Genomic DNA, 18242 nt, shown 5'->3' with positions numbered 1-18242 from the left:
ATTAGTCCCATTTTTCCATTACTTTCCGAATTCCAATGAAGATATCTTGAGGTTGCATGCTTTTGTGTCTGTTCTCAAGCACAACCGCTTCAACATTTCCCTTCTTCTTTTTTCTTTTTCTTTTTTTAATATTTTTTTGGCCATCATTTCTCTAGTTTTTAATCCAACCCTAAATCATGGTACCCTTCGATTTGGCTGCCATCTTTTTCCTTCTTATATTCTGAGAACCCTCCTCACTTCTACATCACTTACCTCCCTCGCTCCCTCCCTCCCTCTCTACACACACTCAGAGACACTTGTCCTGTTTGGTGAAGTATTTTTGGATAGCCAGGTCAGAAAAATGGGTGATATTTCGTATTCCAATGGAACCAACAACGGGAATGGGAATGGGAATGTGCATGTGAATGGAAATGGAGTGAATGGCAAGGGCCATTCAGTGCTGAATGGATACAGGAAGAGCTGTTGGTATGAGGAAGAAATTGAAGAAAATTTGAGATGGAGCTTTGCTCTTAATAGGTGCATATTAACTGTCACTATCTTTTACCATCTGCAGTCAACTCAATTTTCAAACATGTTTTCATTTCTTTTTGGGCGCTGTAACTTTTTTACAACCTATGTTTTTTTGTTTCTTTTATTCGTTGATTTCTCATTTCATCTAATTATACAGTTAATTACATATGTTAATTTCATGTGCCACCAAATTCTGACTTCGTGGTTTCTCATTTTGATTGTAAATTTATGAGAATGTCCATAGACAAAATCATTAGGAATTTTTCACCATTTCTTCTAAAGTCTTCGTCGTCCCCCTTGAGTTTTTTACGTAGATAGGGTAATACCTTTTCTGACTTATTTTATAATCTTAGTGTCAAAATTCCTACGTCAGAAAAATAAAAGAATTCCTAAAAGTGAAACACCCTCCTTACCCCCAAATATCATGGTCATGAAAAGGTCAGACAAGACATAATAATGTTAGAATAGTGTTAGTGTTCCAACCATAAAGTTTGGTGTCATGATTTCTTTAATTAATTAATTTTGGTTGCAGTATATTGCATACAGGAGCAACTCCATTTCAAGACATTGCATTGCTGGACACAAAGCCATTTGGAAAGGTTTTGATCAATCCTACTATTTAATTAAGTAAAGTAATCAATTATGACAAACTGCAGCAAATGACTAATTAATTCAATTTTCCCGTATGTATTTGGCAGGCTTTAGTAATTGATGGAAAGCTTCAAAGCGCTGAGACGGATGAATTTATCTACCACGAATGTCTTGTCCACCCATCACTTCTCCATCATTCAAAGTACTTAAACTCTCATTTCCATACCAAAAAAAATTTCTCTCGTACTGCGACGAGGTTTATATATATATATGTGTATACGTTGGATGTTAAGGGCAATGTTGTTAATAACTCTGTAATTAATGTCAAGTTCAGTCCAAATAGCATCTTCATCATGGGAGGAGGTGAAGGCTCAACTGCAAGAGAACTTCTGAGGCACAGGACTGTGGAGAAGGTTGTCATGTGTGACATTGATGAGGTATATTTCCCTCTATAAGTCACACTTTGTCTAGTTTTTGAGCTGCTTTCACCAAAAGCTACTTTTCATTTGTCTCTTGTTATTTGAAAAAGACAAAAATGAGAATTAGTCGTGGAAGTAAAAAAAAAAAAACACAAAAAAAAAGGGGAAATTTTCAATCTTTCCAAATCACTGTTTTGGATTTTAACTGGCTTACAAGTTACAACACACTGCACATGATATAAAAATTTTCACTACAAGCTGCAATACTAATGCAGGAGGTGGTAGAGTTCTGCAAGTCATATTTGACTGTAAACAGTGAAGCTTTCTGTGATCCAAGACTGGAGCTCATCATCAATGATGCCAGGTTATTCTTACATATATATGTTTGTGTGTGTGTCTCAATGATGCCGGGTTTATAACTTTATCGATATAGCATCCAACATTTGTTAAAGGACAAACATCGTGTGCAGAGAATTATGTGCGTGTATATATATTAATATTTACATACTGCTTTCACTATTTTTTTTAATTCTGATATAGTTGTCACTAATTATTGTGTGTTGCAGGGCTGAGCTAGAACACAGAGAAGAGCAGTACGATGTGATCATTGGTGACCTAGCAGACCCAATAGAAGGAGGCCCATGTTACAAACTCTACACCAAATCCTTCTATGAGTTTACTGTCAAACCAAGACTCACCAAAGAAGGCATTTTTGTCACACAGGTATCTTAACCATACTTAGGCGTGCAATCACCCACAAAAACAGAACCCTAATGACAGAATTAACCAATTCTCTTTTCTTTTTTTCTTTTTTCTTTTTTATACATGCAGGCAGGTCCTGCTGGAATTTTCAGCCACACGGAAGTATTCTCCTGCATTTACAATACTTTGAGGCAGGTCTTCAAATGTAAGTGAACTTGATTAAGAAAATGATTTATCTCTAGTGTTTTTTTAATTTTTTTAATGCGAAGTAGACAAAAAATAAAAAAATAAAAAATGAAAAATAAAAAATAAAAAACTGATTGCATTGCTAACCATATCTCTAATAAAGGTCGACCTAATCGTTGTAGGCGAGACTCACTTGTATTAGTGAGGTCGTCAGTTTTGTGTCTTGTCTTTTTAACTCTGCCCTTATTACTTCTTTGTATATCTGCAGATGTTGTGCCTTATTCAGCTCATATTCCTTCTTATGCTGATACTTGGGGATGGATCCTGGTACAAAATCTAGCACCACATACTAAAATCATTGTTCTTAATTAATTACTTGTATAAGTGACACCATTTTGTATTTTTAATCGACATTAAGGAGGCTTAGTAATTGTTTAAAATAACAGGCTTCAGATACCCCTTTTGAGCTTAGTGCCGAGGAACTAGACCTCAGAATTAAACAAAGGATCACAGGGGAAAACAGATACCTAGATGGAAAAACATTTTCATCAGCTTCTACCTTGAGCAAAGCTGTTCGGAAATCGTAAGTTGGGTGCCTAATATGTTGATTTTCCTCTTGATTAAGCAGCTACTTATTTAAGCCAGGTTTATGGGTTGTTGGCAGGATGGTCAATGAAACTCATGTGTATACAGAAGGAACGGCAAGGTTTATATATGGCCATGGCCATGGGAGTGCCTACAAACTCAATTAAGCTTCAAGAAATGGAAGAGTGAAGAACCACTACCAAAAGCTAGCACTTTGAAACATGAGAGTGCTGGACCAAAAAACACAAGAAACATGAGAGTGCAAGTAGAAGACAATCTTGTGTCTTTTTTTTTTTTCAGCTGTATTTCCTTCTTCTTTCTTTTTTGTGTAGTAACTTATAAAAACTATGATATAAATCTTTGTTTGTGCCTTTCTTGAGATGTCTATGAAGTACGGGAATTTATATGAATATGAAAATGGTGATGCAACTACTTTATAAGACTAAATTAAAACTTCATAGGATAAGCGGTTTTTTTATCTTTAAACTTTATCAATTTGAAGAGCAATATTCTCTTGTCAGACTGTATATGCATAATAATTTATATAATTTTATAAAACATTTTCAGATTCACAATTTGACAAGAAAACTACTCAGGTACTACTTTGTTTTAGATTAAAACTTCTCATGCAGTTATATAATCTGCCATGAGACCATTTTACACTAGAAACGTTTACATGATTCCAAAATTTACCTAGGAAATAAAATTCAAAAACCTTCGGCTGATTTTGTGCTCAATTTAGAAATCCAAATTAGGCGTGCAGCCCATTTGTGTTTTCCAGGGTTCTGAGAAGCCCATTTGTCTAAGGCTACGTAACCCAATTATGTGTTAACTTGATGCGGTAAAACTCAATCCCAAACTGATGATATGATCCATGTTTATTTATTTTTTATTTTTTGAATAATGGATAATGTCTACAATGAGGGGTGGTTCAACCTTACAATGAACTAATAATAATATGGTTCAAATTTATCTTTGGTGAGAATCGAACCTAAGACATTTCACTTATAAGTGAAGAAAAATATCACTAGACCATATTATTAAGTGACCGATATAATCCATGTTAAGTTTTTCTAATAAAATTTTGGTATGTTTGGTGCTTGAGGTCTCTACCTCTATTCATGCTTATACCAGATTTTTTTTTTTTTTTTTTTTTTTTTTTTTAAAATGTCCCAGATTTTTTTTTTTTAAAAAGGGAAAAAAGTCTTCTACTCAAGCAAACATTGTCTTAGAGGCATTACAAGTCCAATATTTTTTACGTATTCATAATGTACACCATTCATCTAATAGATATTATTTATCACACAGTATCTTTCCTTAAAATATTAGAGTTTCTTTCTCTACTCGAGCAGAAAGAATAAGCATGTGTATGTGCAAGTGATGCTAGTAAACAACACCCAACAAGTATTACTCAATGCATTAGCAATCAGAATTAACATGAGCGCGTAGATGACTAACGGTTGCACATCCGTCGTGCTCAATAGGTTGATCGATACAAATTTTAAAGTTCCAATTATTATCTTAACGAGTATTATTCAATGCAATAATTAACAGTAAGAATGACCTAAACCGCATATATGACTAACATTTTGTTGGCCTGTGCGGAGTCAGATGTCACGTTCCTTTTCTCCAACCAATTATCGAATTAAACGTTGGGCTGCGTAATTTGTTTATCTTCTGTGTTGTGTTAATTTATTGAAATAATAGAATTTAGATGGGGGTGATCATCGATGTTGCATCATGCACTGTGGTCGGTTCCACAACCCATCACCCTTATTAATTGCAAGGATCATGACTCGTGACACAGACCGCGGTATCATTTCCCTATTAAACTAATTAATTGCCTACGTTTTTGGTTGTTTGTTATTGGTGTTTGGTGAGTAAATATCAGATGCTCTTCTGTTTTTTTTTTTTTTTTCTCCTCCTTATCGAGTTTTCCTGATCACGATCATATTTTTTTATCAACTCATAATTTTTCTTCTTTTTTCGAATATGTGAATGTAGAATATGCTTAACTACTTGAGTTTGTAGTATCACTTGCTTCTCAAATGATCAAGAATATTTATTCATGCACTCAAAGGAATGTGTTTGATTCTTCCCTTCAGAAATAGTGTGTCAAAATAAATAATACGAGTTTGCTTCTATTGAGAATAATAATTCTACATTGAGAAAATGAAAAACCTTGCATGTGTTTTTAAGTATTTTGAGCTATTTCGCATATTGCCAATTGATTTTATGGTGGAACCTCAACTTTTTTTATGATATCAGAGCTAGTCGTCTCACGTTTGAAGCCCAATGACCACACGTGCTCCAGGTCACTCAACATGTTTGGTTTGAAAATTTGCCACTCAAGGCGTATTGAGAGTATTAATTAAACTCGCATTGAGAAATGAAGGACCTTGCATGTATTTATAAATAGTTTTGAGCTACTTTTTATTTATTACCAATTAGTTTTGTAGTGGAATCTCAACTTTTTTTTTTCAGTTTCCTGGATAGGGTTGTACATTAGAATTTTTAGGAAAGGAAAAGTCCATAGTTTTTTAAGTGACACCCATTCTCTTATATTTCTATTCAAGACTTGGCAGAGAATATTTTATCATGAGAGTTTGAAGCCTTACCACTAGTTTATTATGGTATGAACGCCAAAAAGAAATCAAGGAAAAAGTCCCTACGGTCTATTGTTTAAAACGGCATCCAAGTTTTTTTTAACGAGGGTCCAAAACATGAACAATGTCCTTTTAGGAACCTTGAAAGGCATCAGATTAAAGTTATGCCTTTGATTCTAGTAGTTAAATTTATGCCTTTTATTTTCTGGATAAAAAATAAATTATATATTAAATTGATCAATAATTTATAGTCTACTTTCGTAATATCTCGATAGCCATGCAAACAGAACCCTACTCGTGATGGCTTTAGATAAGAAGACGTAGGCCTGGTTCGGTACTGAGGTGATTTTGAAAAAAGCTGGGAGCAATTTTTGTGTTTGGTAAACATTTAGCTTCAACTTTTTTTCACAGTTTTGGGTGAAAAAAAAAACAAAAAACAAAAAACAAAAAACAAGAAGCTGCAAAACCCAGCTTTGAGAAACCGATTTTTTTTCACATCTGTTTTACATAAAAGTTTACCAAACACTATAATACTGCTTTTTTTCTTTCAAAATCACTTTTAAAAAAAAGTTTACCAAATATTCTGCTGCTTTATTTCACAGCTGCTTATTCTCACATCACAGCAGAAACAGTTTTTTTTCAATGCACAGCAATACCAAACCAGCCCGGAGCCAGCCCCTCTCGCCCAAAATTGTAAAGGTCAACAACAATATTTTAGGTTGCGAAAATAACCTAACCCAGATTTTATACAAAAAATGAGATATTCTTGTGCAAAGACAATTCATTTAGGACCTTAATTAGTCTTGAGAAAAAACAGGAAAGCCTACTTTCACACACATGTATGTATTTAACATACTTTCTAAATATTTTCCATTTCACAACTGTAAGGATTCATTATCTACAGTCGTAAAATGTAGAAAATGAGGAATGCGTAAACGAAAACCCTTTCAAACTTTACCAAGGAAAATACGGTGAAAAAGCATGCATGGATCCAGGCCCGGCCGAGGTCCAGTACGGGCATGGTGATCATCTAGGGCCCAAAAAAATTGAGAGCATCAAAATTATTAGGGTGGTATATTTATATATGTTTTTATAAGAGTATAAATTTGTAAAATTTGGTTTAATGACAAAGAAATTTAACTAGAACTGGTGGTTTTGTTGTTTAAAATGAATGAGGAGGTCTTAGGTTAAAAACACCATGTGTGCTTATTTACATTCCAATTTTTACAAATTTCTTTTCATAAAAGTATAAATTTATAAAATTTGGCTAAATGATCAAGAAGTTTAATTAGAAACAATGGTTTTTGTTGTTCAAAATTAACGAGAGGTCCTAAGTTCAAAATGCTATGTGCATGTTTATTTTTTTCAATTTTTACAAATTTTTGTTTGGTTGTTAATTTATTTACTAGTTAGTAGTTATGTGGGTTGCTATTTTTAAATATCCGTTCCAATTCAAGTCTAATATTCAGCAAAGAGTGATGCGTAGACTAAATTTTTAGACCAAATTTGCAAATAATATTACATGTCATCAAAATGTTTAATTTAGTGTTCATTCATTACTTATATATATCCTTAAAGACTCAAAAACATTACTATTTTTTTAGTCTTGTATTGACAAGGTTAGTAAATAAGAAAAAATAACTCACGATTTATTCAAAAACACTTTAAAAGTTCAGATGGAAAACAAAACTCGTAATCCATCTACTTGTAAGCCAGAAGTTTTTTAGTTTTATTCTCTTGATAAAAAATAAATTAATTATTCCGTGTTTCTAAATTATTGAGTTTGACGTGTTTTTCTAAATATAATTTTATCGATGTCTTACATGTGTATTTGGACGCAAAATTGCACCATCGGCCTGTGCAATCAAAGCCGTTGATTAAGCATAGCTCCACACCGTCAGATAAAAAATGAAGATAATTTTATTATGATTTGTTTTATCATAATAATTATTTATCTTGTACAAGATAAACGTGGTGCAAATAATATCTCTAATCTAGAATTCAAAATTAATTGGGGATATTCGACATATTGGTGTTGACAGATTCACGCGGCAACACAGTTACTATTGGATTAATTTCGTGCAATTAATCCATGCATGGGATAAAGGTGAAATTATGAGATGGTGATGTGATTAGGATGACATCTAAACAAATGAGTAGGCTCCAGTCTATGGACACATTAGGAAAGTAAATTAGCACAAGGATAGTGACGTGGTGATCTCTTGATCGTGGATCACATGATGATGGGATAAAGCCATCATTGTTTGGTCAGATGTGGCCAATTAAAAAGAGATAATGATGGAGATTTTAAATTGGTTGGACAATTGCATGATAACACCATGCATTTAGTTGGTTTTGATCCATGCCAAACCGCGTTAAAGATCAAATGCAATACTGATCGAATCAAGTTATCACGTCCTTATAAATACAGAGGCGGTGTGACACACCCCGACCCGGAATATCCACTAGGACCCCAAGTCGAGATATGTTGGCCGACACCTGGAAGGCGACGAAGCCATAAATTGTGATAGTATATAAAATGTGAATAAATTTGAACCTAAAAGTGTCTAAATACCAGAATGTGCCACGAGTGGGAGCGAACCTATTTCACACGCGATGTCAGAGCATAAGTAAAGTAGTGTGGGTAAGAATTATACCCTTAAAAGTAGCCACCAATACTAAGATTAGCCATATATCCTCGTCGATATGAACTCAGCAATTAAAACCTGAAGGGGTACAAAATAGAAAGTGTGAGTAAGCAGTAGAACCAAGCTTCCCACAACTATTACCTTTCTAACAGTAATAACCCTTCACTGTAATTCCCTTATCGTTTTCTATAGGACAGTACTACACACACACATATATATATATATAGATCTATATATCCACCCATGCTCAAAAATGGCCAAAACCAAGGGTATGCCATGTCCATAGACTCTACAATGCATTAACAAGTAAGCCAAATGAACTTAATCAATATAAAATGATACATCAGCCGGAATCACCTAACATGACCCGTACGACTGTACTCATATCTCATCAATCAATGCTAGCATATAAGTCGGGAGTAATCTCTAGTGACCTGTACGACTTATCCATATCTCATCAATTATCCCTGCATACGAGTTGGAACCACATCTAGTGGTCTGTACGACAGGACTGGGTGTAAATAAGTACGCTCAAGTGCTACGATCACGTGAAGACTGTGCGAATAATCGCGGGTCACCTACGAGTCGGAACCACTTATAGTGGTCTGTACGACAGGCCTGTGCACCTACCTTGAGTCCAAGGTGAGCGTAAGGTGCGGGAGGTGAACATCACGTGAAGGACTGTGCCCTGGCCACGGGCGGGAGCACTAACACCGGGGTGCAGGTATCCATATCACATCAATCAATGCTAGCATACAAGTCGGGAGTCACCTATAGTGACATGTATGACTTAATCTATAGCTCATCAAACATCCCTGCACACGAGTCGGAACTACTTCTAGTGATCTGTATGACATGATTGGGTGTAAATAAGTACGCTCAAGTGCTACGATCACGTGAAGACTGGGCGAATAATCGCGGGTCATCTACGAGTTGGAACCACTTATAATGGTCTGTACGATAGGCCTATGCACCTACCTTGAGTCCAAGGTGAGCGTAAGGTGCGGGAGGTGAACATCACGTGAAGGATTGTGCCCTGGCCACGGGCGAGAGCACTAATACTGGGGTGCAGATTTATGAGCTCTCAATGCATCTCAATATAACAAGTACAACTCATGGTAACCAGTACGATAGTATCAGAGTTGCCTAACACATAAATGTAGTCATGCTATAACTCCATCGATTCAACTAATACCATAAACTCACCTGAACTTACCTAGGTGTCCTGCTTTCACCTTTGCACTTGAAGGCATTCCCAATAATTATGTGCAAGTAATATACATATGGATATACCATAATGCAATCTAATATTCAACCATGTCATAGCATTTTCAATTATATACAATACGGTGTAAAATGTACAATCAATAACGCCCAACTCCCAAACTACTTATTTTCAGGGATAATTATCCATGACAAACCCAATTAACACTAATTTAACTAACTAATTCACAAAACTAAAACTTGCCTTTACCAATTTCCTTCGCATTACTCAATTTCCCAAATAAGGCTTTTGTCTCAAATATATTATGACTGCATCTAACGTCTCGTTAAACTGCCTATGTACCCTAAACAGGGATCAATCCATTTGTAGTTCATAACAATACTTCAAGCATTCATAATAATTATATAAAGGTAATATACGTAATCAATTTAAAAGTGTCGATGGAACTATCAATAATATGTACGATAAAAGGAAAAGATCCACTCACCTGGAGTCCACGTTATGATTCCTAGCGCACGCATCGAGGCGTCCTGAGTGATTGGCGCCTGTGACCAATTATCGAATCACATCTCAGAACTCTTATCAATAGAATACGTAATTCACGTAAAAAACATCTTCAAGGACATTCTAAAATAGTTCGAGACCCATTGACCACAAGTCAACCGTCGATCAAAGATTAACGGTAATGTCTACACCTTGTATAACTCCACCCGGAAGATCCGCATATCAGATTTCCAATCCACAACTCCTAAAGATCCAAAATATGCTTCTAGAATAACATGTTAAAATTTCATTACGATCCAACAGTCGGATCTCCGCCAATTGCCCAAAACAAGTGGCCGTGAACATTTATTTTACTAACTTACAAATCCAATTCGGGAAGATCCGTAAGTCGGATTCCTGATCCATAAATCCCTATGATCTTTAAATATTACGTATTATAATGTATCCAATTTTGGTGACGATCCAACAGTCGGATCGCCGATTTACATTTTTATCAAGTAACGTATCGTAACGAATTTAGGTTCCAACGATCACCCTACGTCATTCAAATATCAAAACTGAATTCAAGACATTCGACATAGCCTAAAAATAGCATTGGCGGCCCAGTGGCCACGCGCCACCATGGGTGGTGGTCGGCCACCCCGACTCGCCGCAAAATCCAACTATTTCCAAAAATTCTCAAACTTCACAGAAATGAAGATCTCAGTGAGTGGAGCAACTTTCATACCTTCCACAAAGTCCAAAAGTGGATGAAAGATGGTCAATTTTTCCCACAAAGCCGGCGGGTGCCTAAAACTTCCCGGTGTCGATTCGTCTTCTACAGTGGTCCAACGGGGTCAAGGTTGGTTGGGTTTTGCTCCTGGGATGATGGGCTACAAAGCCCAAGTGGTGGCATCGGCCATCGCTTTGCCGATTTGCCGAAAAATTGAAAAGAGTGGCCGGAGCACTGTTGATTTTCGTCGACTTTCGTGGCCTCCAACCGCCATATACCATAGTTAATCGATGTGGTTCTTGGGTGATTTTTGTAGAGGGGAATGAGAGCTTCAAGATGGTGGTGGTGGCGTCGAAAAACTCCATCAGAGTTGGCCGGAATCGGCCTTGGAAAATGGGTGGTCACACAGGGTTGGGCACGGGTGCACGGGAAGCTTTCCCATTGTTTTTTTTTTCTTTCTTTCTTTTTCTGATTGGGTTTCACCCTCTCCCTCTAATTCTAATTGGTTCCTTGACCATATACTTGATTGGTCCTTCCTATTTGTGCCTAAAATCTGATTGGCCACTTTCCCACAAGGTGGGAATTCAAATAATTCATAACTAAACTTTAAATAACCATTTTCAAACGTCCATAACTATACCGTTATAATCCGGACTCGCAAACGGCTTTCGCCTATGCGTTCACACCAACGAGTACTACGAGAATATGTTAAAAGAATAAGTCATACGTCTCTCTAGACGATGGTCAACGTAAGTCAAAATCTTTGCCTCTAAGACATTTTCGTAAATTCACACTTTTAAAATAAAATAAAAACGTAAAATTTGGAACGGGTTGTCATACAGTGGCAACGAGAAAAACCTCTCCAATTCAACACAGAAACTATCATGTGCAAACTCTCGCTCTACGCGAAACCTCTCAACAACTTTGAGATTTTTTATTTTCTTTTTCTGCCAACACATCTTCAGTTTGGATAAATAGTACTGTGAAGGCAACCAGTGACATCTTCCGTTTGGATAAATAACATTGTTGCCGTAGAATCAGCCGACCACGGAGAACCTTTAGTTTGGATAAACAACATTGCGTCGAGGCCGACTGGTTATCTATCCAAGTATCGGTCGAGAAGGATTTCCGAATCCTTATTGGCAGAGATCATCTCATTAGCCTTCTCGGTGAAGTGAGGTGTTACATGTTACTACATTTGGCACATTGAAAGCCAAATTTGATATTAAATTTCGCAGAACTAGCAGCCTTGTCTTCAGGCCCTAAAACCCGAAGGCCGAGACGTGTTCCTTCCTTGGTCGCGGTCACGATATCAAGAAGTCAGCAATGCGCCCAACGCACACCAACACATTTTACTTCCCAACTGAGCTTGGCCGAAGAGTTGGCATGCCCTGCACACAATCAAATGACGTAGTTAGCTTATTAATTACTCGGTCTACGTGCCACGTAGGCTTGGTAGTTTTTAAGATCAACAGTGTGAAAACAAGTATTTTTTTTATATGAAATAAGGGAACATTTTTAATGTCGTCTCGAACCTCAAAAATCCCTGGACCGACCCCTCACAAGGACTTTGAACAGTTCTATGTTTTACCTAAATTTGCACCCAATAATTGGATGCCTATAAATATTAACAAAAAACATGCATGGATGACATGGAACTTGGACAAATCAGTAGTGTGTGTTAAATTGGTTACCCAAGGATGCTTCGGCCACTGGCTTTAGATAAGACTGACTCCCACCAATAGGTTCTGCAATAAACAACCTGCCTTCTTTTCCACATGCGTGGATGAAGTTTCCAAGCGAGAGTGTTATACAAAGTTACTTGAATGTCCTTCTTTTCATATTGTTAATTAAGGTTTTCATCTCGGACCATAAAGTAAATCTTCTTTCCATATAAACCGTTAAACCAATTCTGATTTGGTTGATTTTATTTTTTATTTTTTGTAGAGTTGATATTTAAAGTGGTGATTTATAAAATATACGATTATGATCATCAAATCAACATTGCATGATGAGAATGAGAGCTTAAATGTAGAACGAGAGGATTCAAGTGAGAAGGTTGCTACCATCCCTCTTTCTGGATTGCAAAAAAAAATTGTACTTCAGACATTAAAATGTATTAAGACTCAAGTTATTCATTAAAGATACAATTAGAATGTCAAGTTTGGTGACACCAAAATGTATGTAAGCTCAAATGATTCATTGGCGTACGTAACATGATCTTAAAAGTTTTTTTAGTTTACAATAGTTGAAGCAATTGAACTAGAAAATAGATTTGTGACTCAAGATTATCCTACGAATCAAGAAAGACATCAACTGAAAAAAGAAACTTTGTCAAATACAAAAGAACCCCTCTCAATAAAAAGAGATTATTGTCACTATTCTTTTTTTAAGTTATACCTCATTGATTTCATGACATAACTAAAGATCACGTATCTTGATTTCAATTAGCACTTAGTTGGATCAACGTAGCATAATCACAATATGAATGCTTAGTAATCTATTTCTCTTGCAAAAAAAATGTTTACTAGTATGTTTACAACGTGATGAACGGCGTGGGCAATTCGTCAACAAAAGTTTCTCCGACTTTACTGGGTGTACACGACGTGTCGGCACCGGACGCGGTGGTCTGAGTCAGCAACAGTCTTCATCTTTTTCAAGTAAATAAATAATTAAAATTATCCTATCAGCACCACCCACGTGTCCCTGCCAACCTTTCCCTCCCTCTCTGCGTCCTATAAAAACCTTTCCCTTCCTCTTCTTCAAAGAGTTCTCATTACTTCTCATTTTATTTCGTGACTAAAACATTTTTTACGATTTTTTATTACTTGAGATACTTGTTTTTTTTTTTTTTTTTTAAATTTGATTTCAGCTCTCGTCTCTCTTAGCATCCCATGGATTCCCTCAGTTCCTCTTCTCCTTTTGATTCTATCATTTTCGGTACGCATTAATTGATGATCATCTCGTTTTTGAAGCTCTTAATCAATCTTTAATGGCCATAATCACAATCGCTTAATTTGTTTAATTTCCACGCCACAGATTTGGACGACACTCTGTACTCTTCCAACCTTGGACTCGGTGAAGCTTGCAAGAAGAACATCGATGGTGCGAAAAAGAAATAACAAAATCAATAATTCAAATTTCATTAAACTTATGATTTAATATTTAGTTTAATTTTTATCTTTGGTTGCAGATTTTCTCGTTGAAAAATGTGGATTCCCGGTGAGCAAGGCCTCCAGCCTCCGCGTTGAGCTTTTCAAAAAATACGGCAGCTCCCTCGCTGGCTTACGAGTAATTCATCATTAATCTCCTTGTTTTTAATTTTTTAATTTTAATTTATCTGCACGTAATTTTAAAAAATGAATTTCTGAAATATATTGTTTTGCTTATGTTTGTAGGCGTTAGGATACGACATCGACGCCGATGATTACCACGTTGTCGTGCACGGAAGGCTGCCGTACGATCGGATCAAACCCGACCCTCAGCTCCGAAACCTGCTCCGCAGCATCGCCCAGAGAAAAATTGTAAGCTTAAAATCCACAAAACCATAATTTTTAGTGGAATTATTATATCGTTTTGCTTCAAAAAAAAATCACGAAAATTTACAGAAGTTTGACAAATAAAATGACAGAAAATGAATTGATGTTGCAGATATTTACTAATTCCGACCGGAAGCACGCAGTGAAGGTGTTGGAACGTCTGGGAGTGGTGGAGTGCTTCGATCAGATCATATGTTTCGAGACGATGAACCCGAACCTGCCGAGTTCGACGCGGCCGGACGAGTTCCCGGTGGTCCTGAAGCCGTCCATAGAGGCCATGGAGATCGCACTTCGGGCCACGGATGTCGATCCTCGCCGCACGGTAAGGCTGCGAAAGCGCATTATAACTTCGTTCGGGGGTGGTCGATTTGTTGCGTGATAATATTGAACACTATGAAATTGTTGGGAGATTTTGACAACGCGGTTTTGCTTTCTTGCAGCTGTTTCTCGATGACAACGTGCGTAACGTCGCTGCGGGAAAGACTGTTGGTCTTCGCACCGTTTTGGTAATTAACTAATATTTAAATTTTCTGTTTCTATAAAAAAAATTTTGTTAGTTGTGTAAATATTGTTATAATATTTGGGTTTTGATCCCCGCTCATCGTTTTGATTTTTTATGATTAGAATTTTCTTCTAAATATGAAAGCACGACTCTTCAAAAATTACTCGAAATAACTATCTTTAAGTTTTAATTACTGAAATGATTAATTTTGGTAAGTTTTCAATATTTGATTGATATTAAATTGATAACCTTCATAGTTAATCACTTTGTTCAAAAATATTATGAACAGTTTGCTTTCGATCATTTTAGCAAACATGCTCCCAAAAAAGCACTTAATAAGATGGGATACTCCCAATATGGTCCAATGTTATTACCAAAAATGTGGATGATAAAGCAAAAACGAATACAAAGATTAAGATTCCAACTTTTTTTGCTTTAGACAATGATATGAAATGATGCTTGGCCTAATTGTCTTAATCTAGTGAACAGTACCTCTTTAAAGTTGAAACATATCACAAGTTTAATTAAACTATGATTCAATACACGGCAGCTCGCTCTCTTTAGAACATTGCTCATAAAGTCAATGCCCTTATCAAGCCATCGTCTTAGCTAAGAATGTTGTATTTGATAAAATAACGTGTAAATTGTTTGGCAAGAAAAATCCTCCTAAACTGTTGTATTGTAAAATTTTCTTAAAATGGTCAATTTGGTACTAATTTATATCTTGTTGTGTTTGGTCAAATTGTATCTTCTTAGAATATTGTAATGCTTTCTTATAATGGTCAATTAATTAGGTACTAATTGTATCTTGTCTTGTGAATTAGGTTGGAAAGACCGTGAAAAGCAAGGAAGCAGATTACTTATTAGAGAACGTGAACAACATGGCACAAGTAATAACGGAGGTATGGGTAGGAGAAGGTGGCGGAAAGGATGGTAGTAACCAACGGATCAGCCGCACCAGGAGCGACATCGATCGCGATTCCGTCCTCACTGCCACAGCTGTCGGAGCTTGACGGAGTTGACTCCCTCATCCACCTTTCCAGATGTTTTTGCTGCTGGCTTTGGTTGGATTTGTGTTAGCCTGTTATGCTTGGGATAGGCTTTTGTGCATATTTATCTCAATTATGTCTCAAGATGTGCATAATATGTCAATTATATATCAGTATGGTTGTGCATATGAGCACATCCTTACGTATATATTCCCAAATCCAAAGTGTATCTATGCAAATTACCAATAAATAATAGTTCCTTTAAGCAAAAAAAATTGATGCGAGTGCTGGATTGCGTTGTTCTACTATTAGAGCCGTCTTTATTTTTCAAATTTATTCAGCCTCAAGTTTCACGTCCTTAACGTAATCATTATTTTGAAATTTAAAATAAAAATGCTTGTGATTCGATCGACAGTTTGTAGTGGCAATTTTATTATATGAGTTGATGTTGAAATTATATGTAAGCTTGCATTAGACTATTTGTAGTTTGTACTGGCTAAAATGGTGTGTATTAGACTTACAACATCGAACTTGCCACCTCATTATATTTCAAGAAACATTTCATTATTCTGATCATTGTGATTGGGCACTATTATTATAACAAAGAAAACGTATTCAAAAATGTTATCGTCACATTATATTATTTTGGGTCAGTCACATCAAATACTTTTTTATGTTAATAAATAACAAATATAAAGTATTATCTGCAAAAGTTTGTATAAACAAAGTAGCTTCTTCCCCTTGTGATGCAAATGAAGTCACTTTATTTTATTTTATATTTGTTTTTGTTTATTACATCTTGAAAGCTATGGCCACCTTTAAGTATAATTGAAGACTAAGCTTCCTTCTCTTTCTTTTTAATGCCTTCATCACTTTCCCCTAAAAAATTAGTGACAACAAATTGATTGTGCTTTCTACATGCATATGATTCGTTGGAAGTGATTTTATAATAACTAAAAGTGTTTTTACAAAAATATTTCGAGCTTCAAAAGCACTTGAAGTGCTCCATGTACTTGCATTTTTACTAAAGATTGATTCTAAAAATATTTTCATCTAAAGCTGATTCAACTATTTTAAAAACAATTTCAAACCAACCCATAAACTTTGATAGTTTTTGTTCAACCCTTGTAAGTGGGCATTTTTTTATAGTTTTTTGGACTACTTTGCGCTTTCAATATGCCTTTTCCTTTGATATAGATTTTTTTTTTTCAATGACAAAAGTTTCTTTATTATGATTAGGTTCCAACATCCAATATGATACAACTTGACTATAATTTTATCGGGTTAACCAGGCCCATTCCTTCGTTACAGTGAGCTACTCAAACCCACCTCAACTCCACTTTTGCACAACCCTAATTGTTAGCAGTATGGTGAAGATAAAATAAATTTAAACAGAAGTAAGGTTGAATCAAATGATTACTTGTCAAATGATAAGAGGACGAAACTCTAACCATAACCAAGAATCAAACAATTGGGTTTTCATGAATTGAATTAAACTGTTACCATGGCCAGTTTGACAGATGGTCTAGCAGGAAGTCGATCAATTTAAAGTTACGGGAATTACATGTACTAAAAGGAAATCGTGTATTGAACTAGCCTGCCTTCAACTTGAATAAACAACACCTTCTATATATAACAGTTTCAAGTGGCCACTACACAGAAATGGTAGGTCACTACTACAAAAGGACCTTATAGTGTCAGTTGTTGCGTCGGTTTAATATAATATAGTGGCGAAAAAGAGACTTGCGACACCCACTGAAGATGACGTCGTATTTATTGTCGCTTATAAGCGTCATAAAATTTCTATGTCGCTTTTAAATCGACGTAAAAATTTAATGTCGCTTATAACTGACATATATTTTAATATTTTTAAGTACTGGCATCGCTTTAAATAAAATAGTGTCGCTTTTAAGCGACATAAATTATGGGTGTCGCTTCTAGGCGACACTAATTCTTGTTTTTAAATATTTTAAAGCTTGCGTCGGTTCTGAGCGACATATATTTTATTTTTTTAAATATTTTGAAACCCGGTGTCGGTTGTAAGCGACACATTGATGGTCTTTATATCATCTCCCCCGTGTTTTCTTTTTCTTCTCTTGCACTTTTCTCATTCGTTCTTCCAATTTACAAAGCCTCCCCGTGTTCTCTCTCTTTCACCTTTCTTATTTGGTTTTCCAACTTCATTTGTTCCTTCTTCACAACAGTAAGTTTTTCTTGCTTATAATATTTTTATTTTCTCCTCTTATGTTTAATTTTTAGTTACAATTTATTTTTGTAGGAAATTTATTTGAGCTGGTTGAGTTCATAAAGAATTGTTGACGTCGGAATTCTTCAACAAATCAGGTTTGTATCACTAACTTCTTTAATTTTTAAATTGTATAATACACAAGTTTATTTATTTAAAAATTATAATTTAAGCACTTAGATAAAATTATACTATTTTTTTTAAATTAATAAAAATTTAGTCGAATTAATTAATTTTGTCACTTGAATTGTTATGAGAAAATGGAATGAATAATATTTA

The 18242-nt window shown here is 35.5% G+C and overlaps 2 protein-coding genes across 2 annotated transcripts; both read left to right on the top strand.

Moving 5' to 3' along the window:
* Positions 1 to 206: 206 nt before the first annotated feature.
* Positions 207 to 3364, top strand: LOC103935976 (thermospermine synthase ACAULIS5). The gene is made up of 10 exons (XM_009345811.2): positions 207 to 516; positions 1043 to 1109; positions 1209 to 1303; positions 1436 to 1538; positions 1796 to 1884; positions 2087 to 2243; positions 2352 to 2427; positions 2677 to 2735; positions 2855 to 2991; positions 3073 to 3364. Exons 1-10 carry the CDS (start codon positions 341 to 343, stop codon positions 3158 to 3160), a joined length of 1047 nt encoding a protein of 348 aa, XP_009344086.2. The 5' UTR covers positions 207 to 340; the 3' UTR covers positions 3161 to 3364.
* A 10093-nt stretch (positions 3365 to 13457) lies between these two features.
* LOC103935975 lies at positions 13458 to 16002 on the top strand. The gene is made up of 7 exons (XM_009345810.3): positions 13458 to 13628; positions 13728 to 13793; positions 13882 to 13979; positions 14087 to 14212; positions 14340 to 14549; positions 14668 to 14733; positions 15554 to 16002. Exons 1-7 carry the CDS (start codon positions 13583 to 13585, stop codon positions 15740 to 15742), a joined length of 801 nt encoding a protein of 266 aa, XP_009344085.2. The 5' UTR covers positions 13458 to 13582; the 3' UTR covers positions 15743 to 16002.
* Positions 16003 to 18242: the final 2240 nt, after the last annotated feature.

Source organism: the organism of the source record quoted next, unplaced genomic scaffold (assembly GCF_019419815.1).
Source record: "Pyrus x bretschneideri cultivar Hongxiangsu unplaced genomic scaffold, Pyrus_bretschneideri_v1 Contig6, whole genome shotgun sequence".
NCBI lineage: Eukaryota > Viridiplantae > Streptophyta > Magnoliopsida > Rosales > Rosaceae > Pyrus > Pyrus x bretschneideri.
Note: the sequence above shows the minus strand (reverse complement) of the source record. Positions and strands in the feature narration are given on the sequence as shown.

Coding starts and splice junctions, on each gene's coding strand:
- LOC103935976 (XM_009345811.2), top strand. CDS start 341: ATGGGTGATATTTCGTATTCCAATGGAACCAACAACGGGAATGGGAAT. Junction 1,885..2,086: donor CTCATCATCAATGATGCCAG/GTTATTCTTACA, acceptor TGTGTGTTGCAG/GGCTGAGCTAGAACACAGAG. Junction 2,244..2,351: donor AAGGCATTTTTGTCACACAG/GTATCTTAACCA, acceptor TTATACATGCAG/GCAGGTCCTGCTGGAATTTT.
- LOC103935975 (XM_009345810.3), top strand. CDS start 13,583: ATGGATTCCCTCAGTTCCTCTTCTCCTTTTGATTCTATCATTTTCG. Junction 13,629..13,727: donor TTTTGATTCTATCATTTTCG/GTACGCATTAAT, acceptor TCCACGCCACAG/ATTTGGACGACACTCTGTAC. Junction 13,794..13,881: donor TTGCAAGAAGAACATCGATG/GTGCGAAAAAGA, acceptor CTTTGGTTGCAG/ATTTTCTCGTTGAAAAATGT.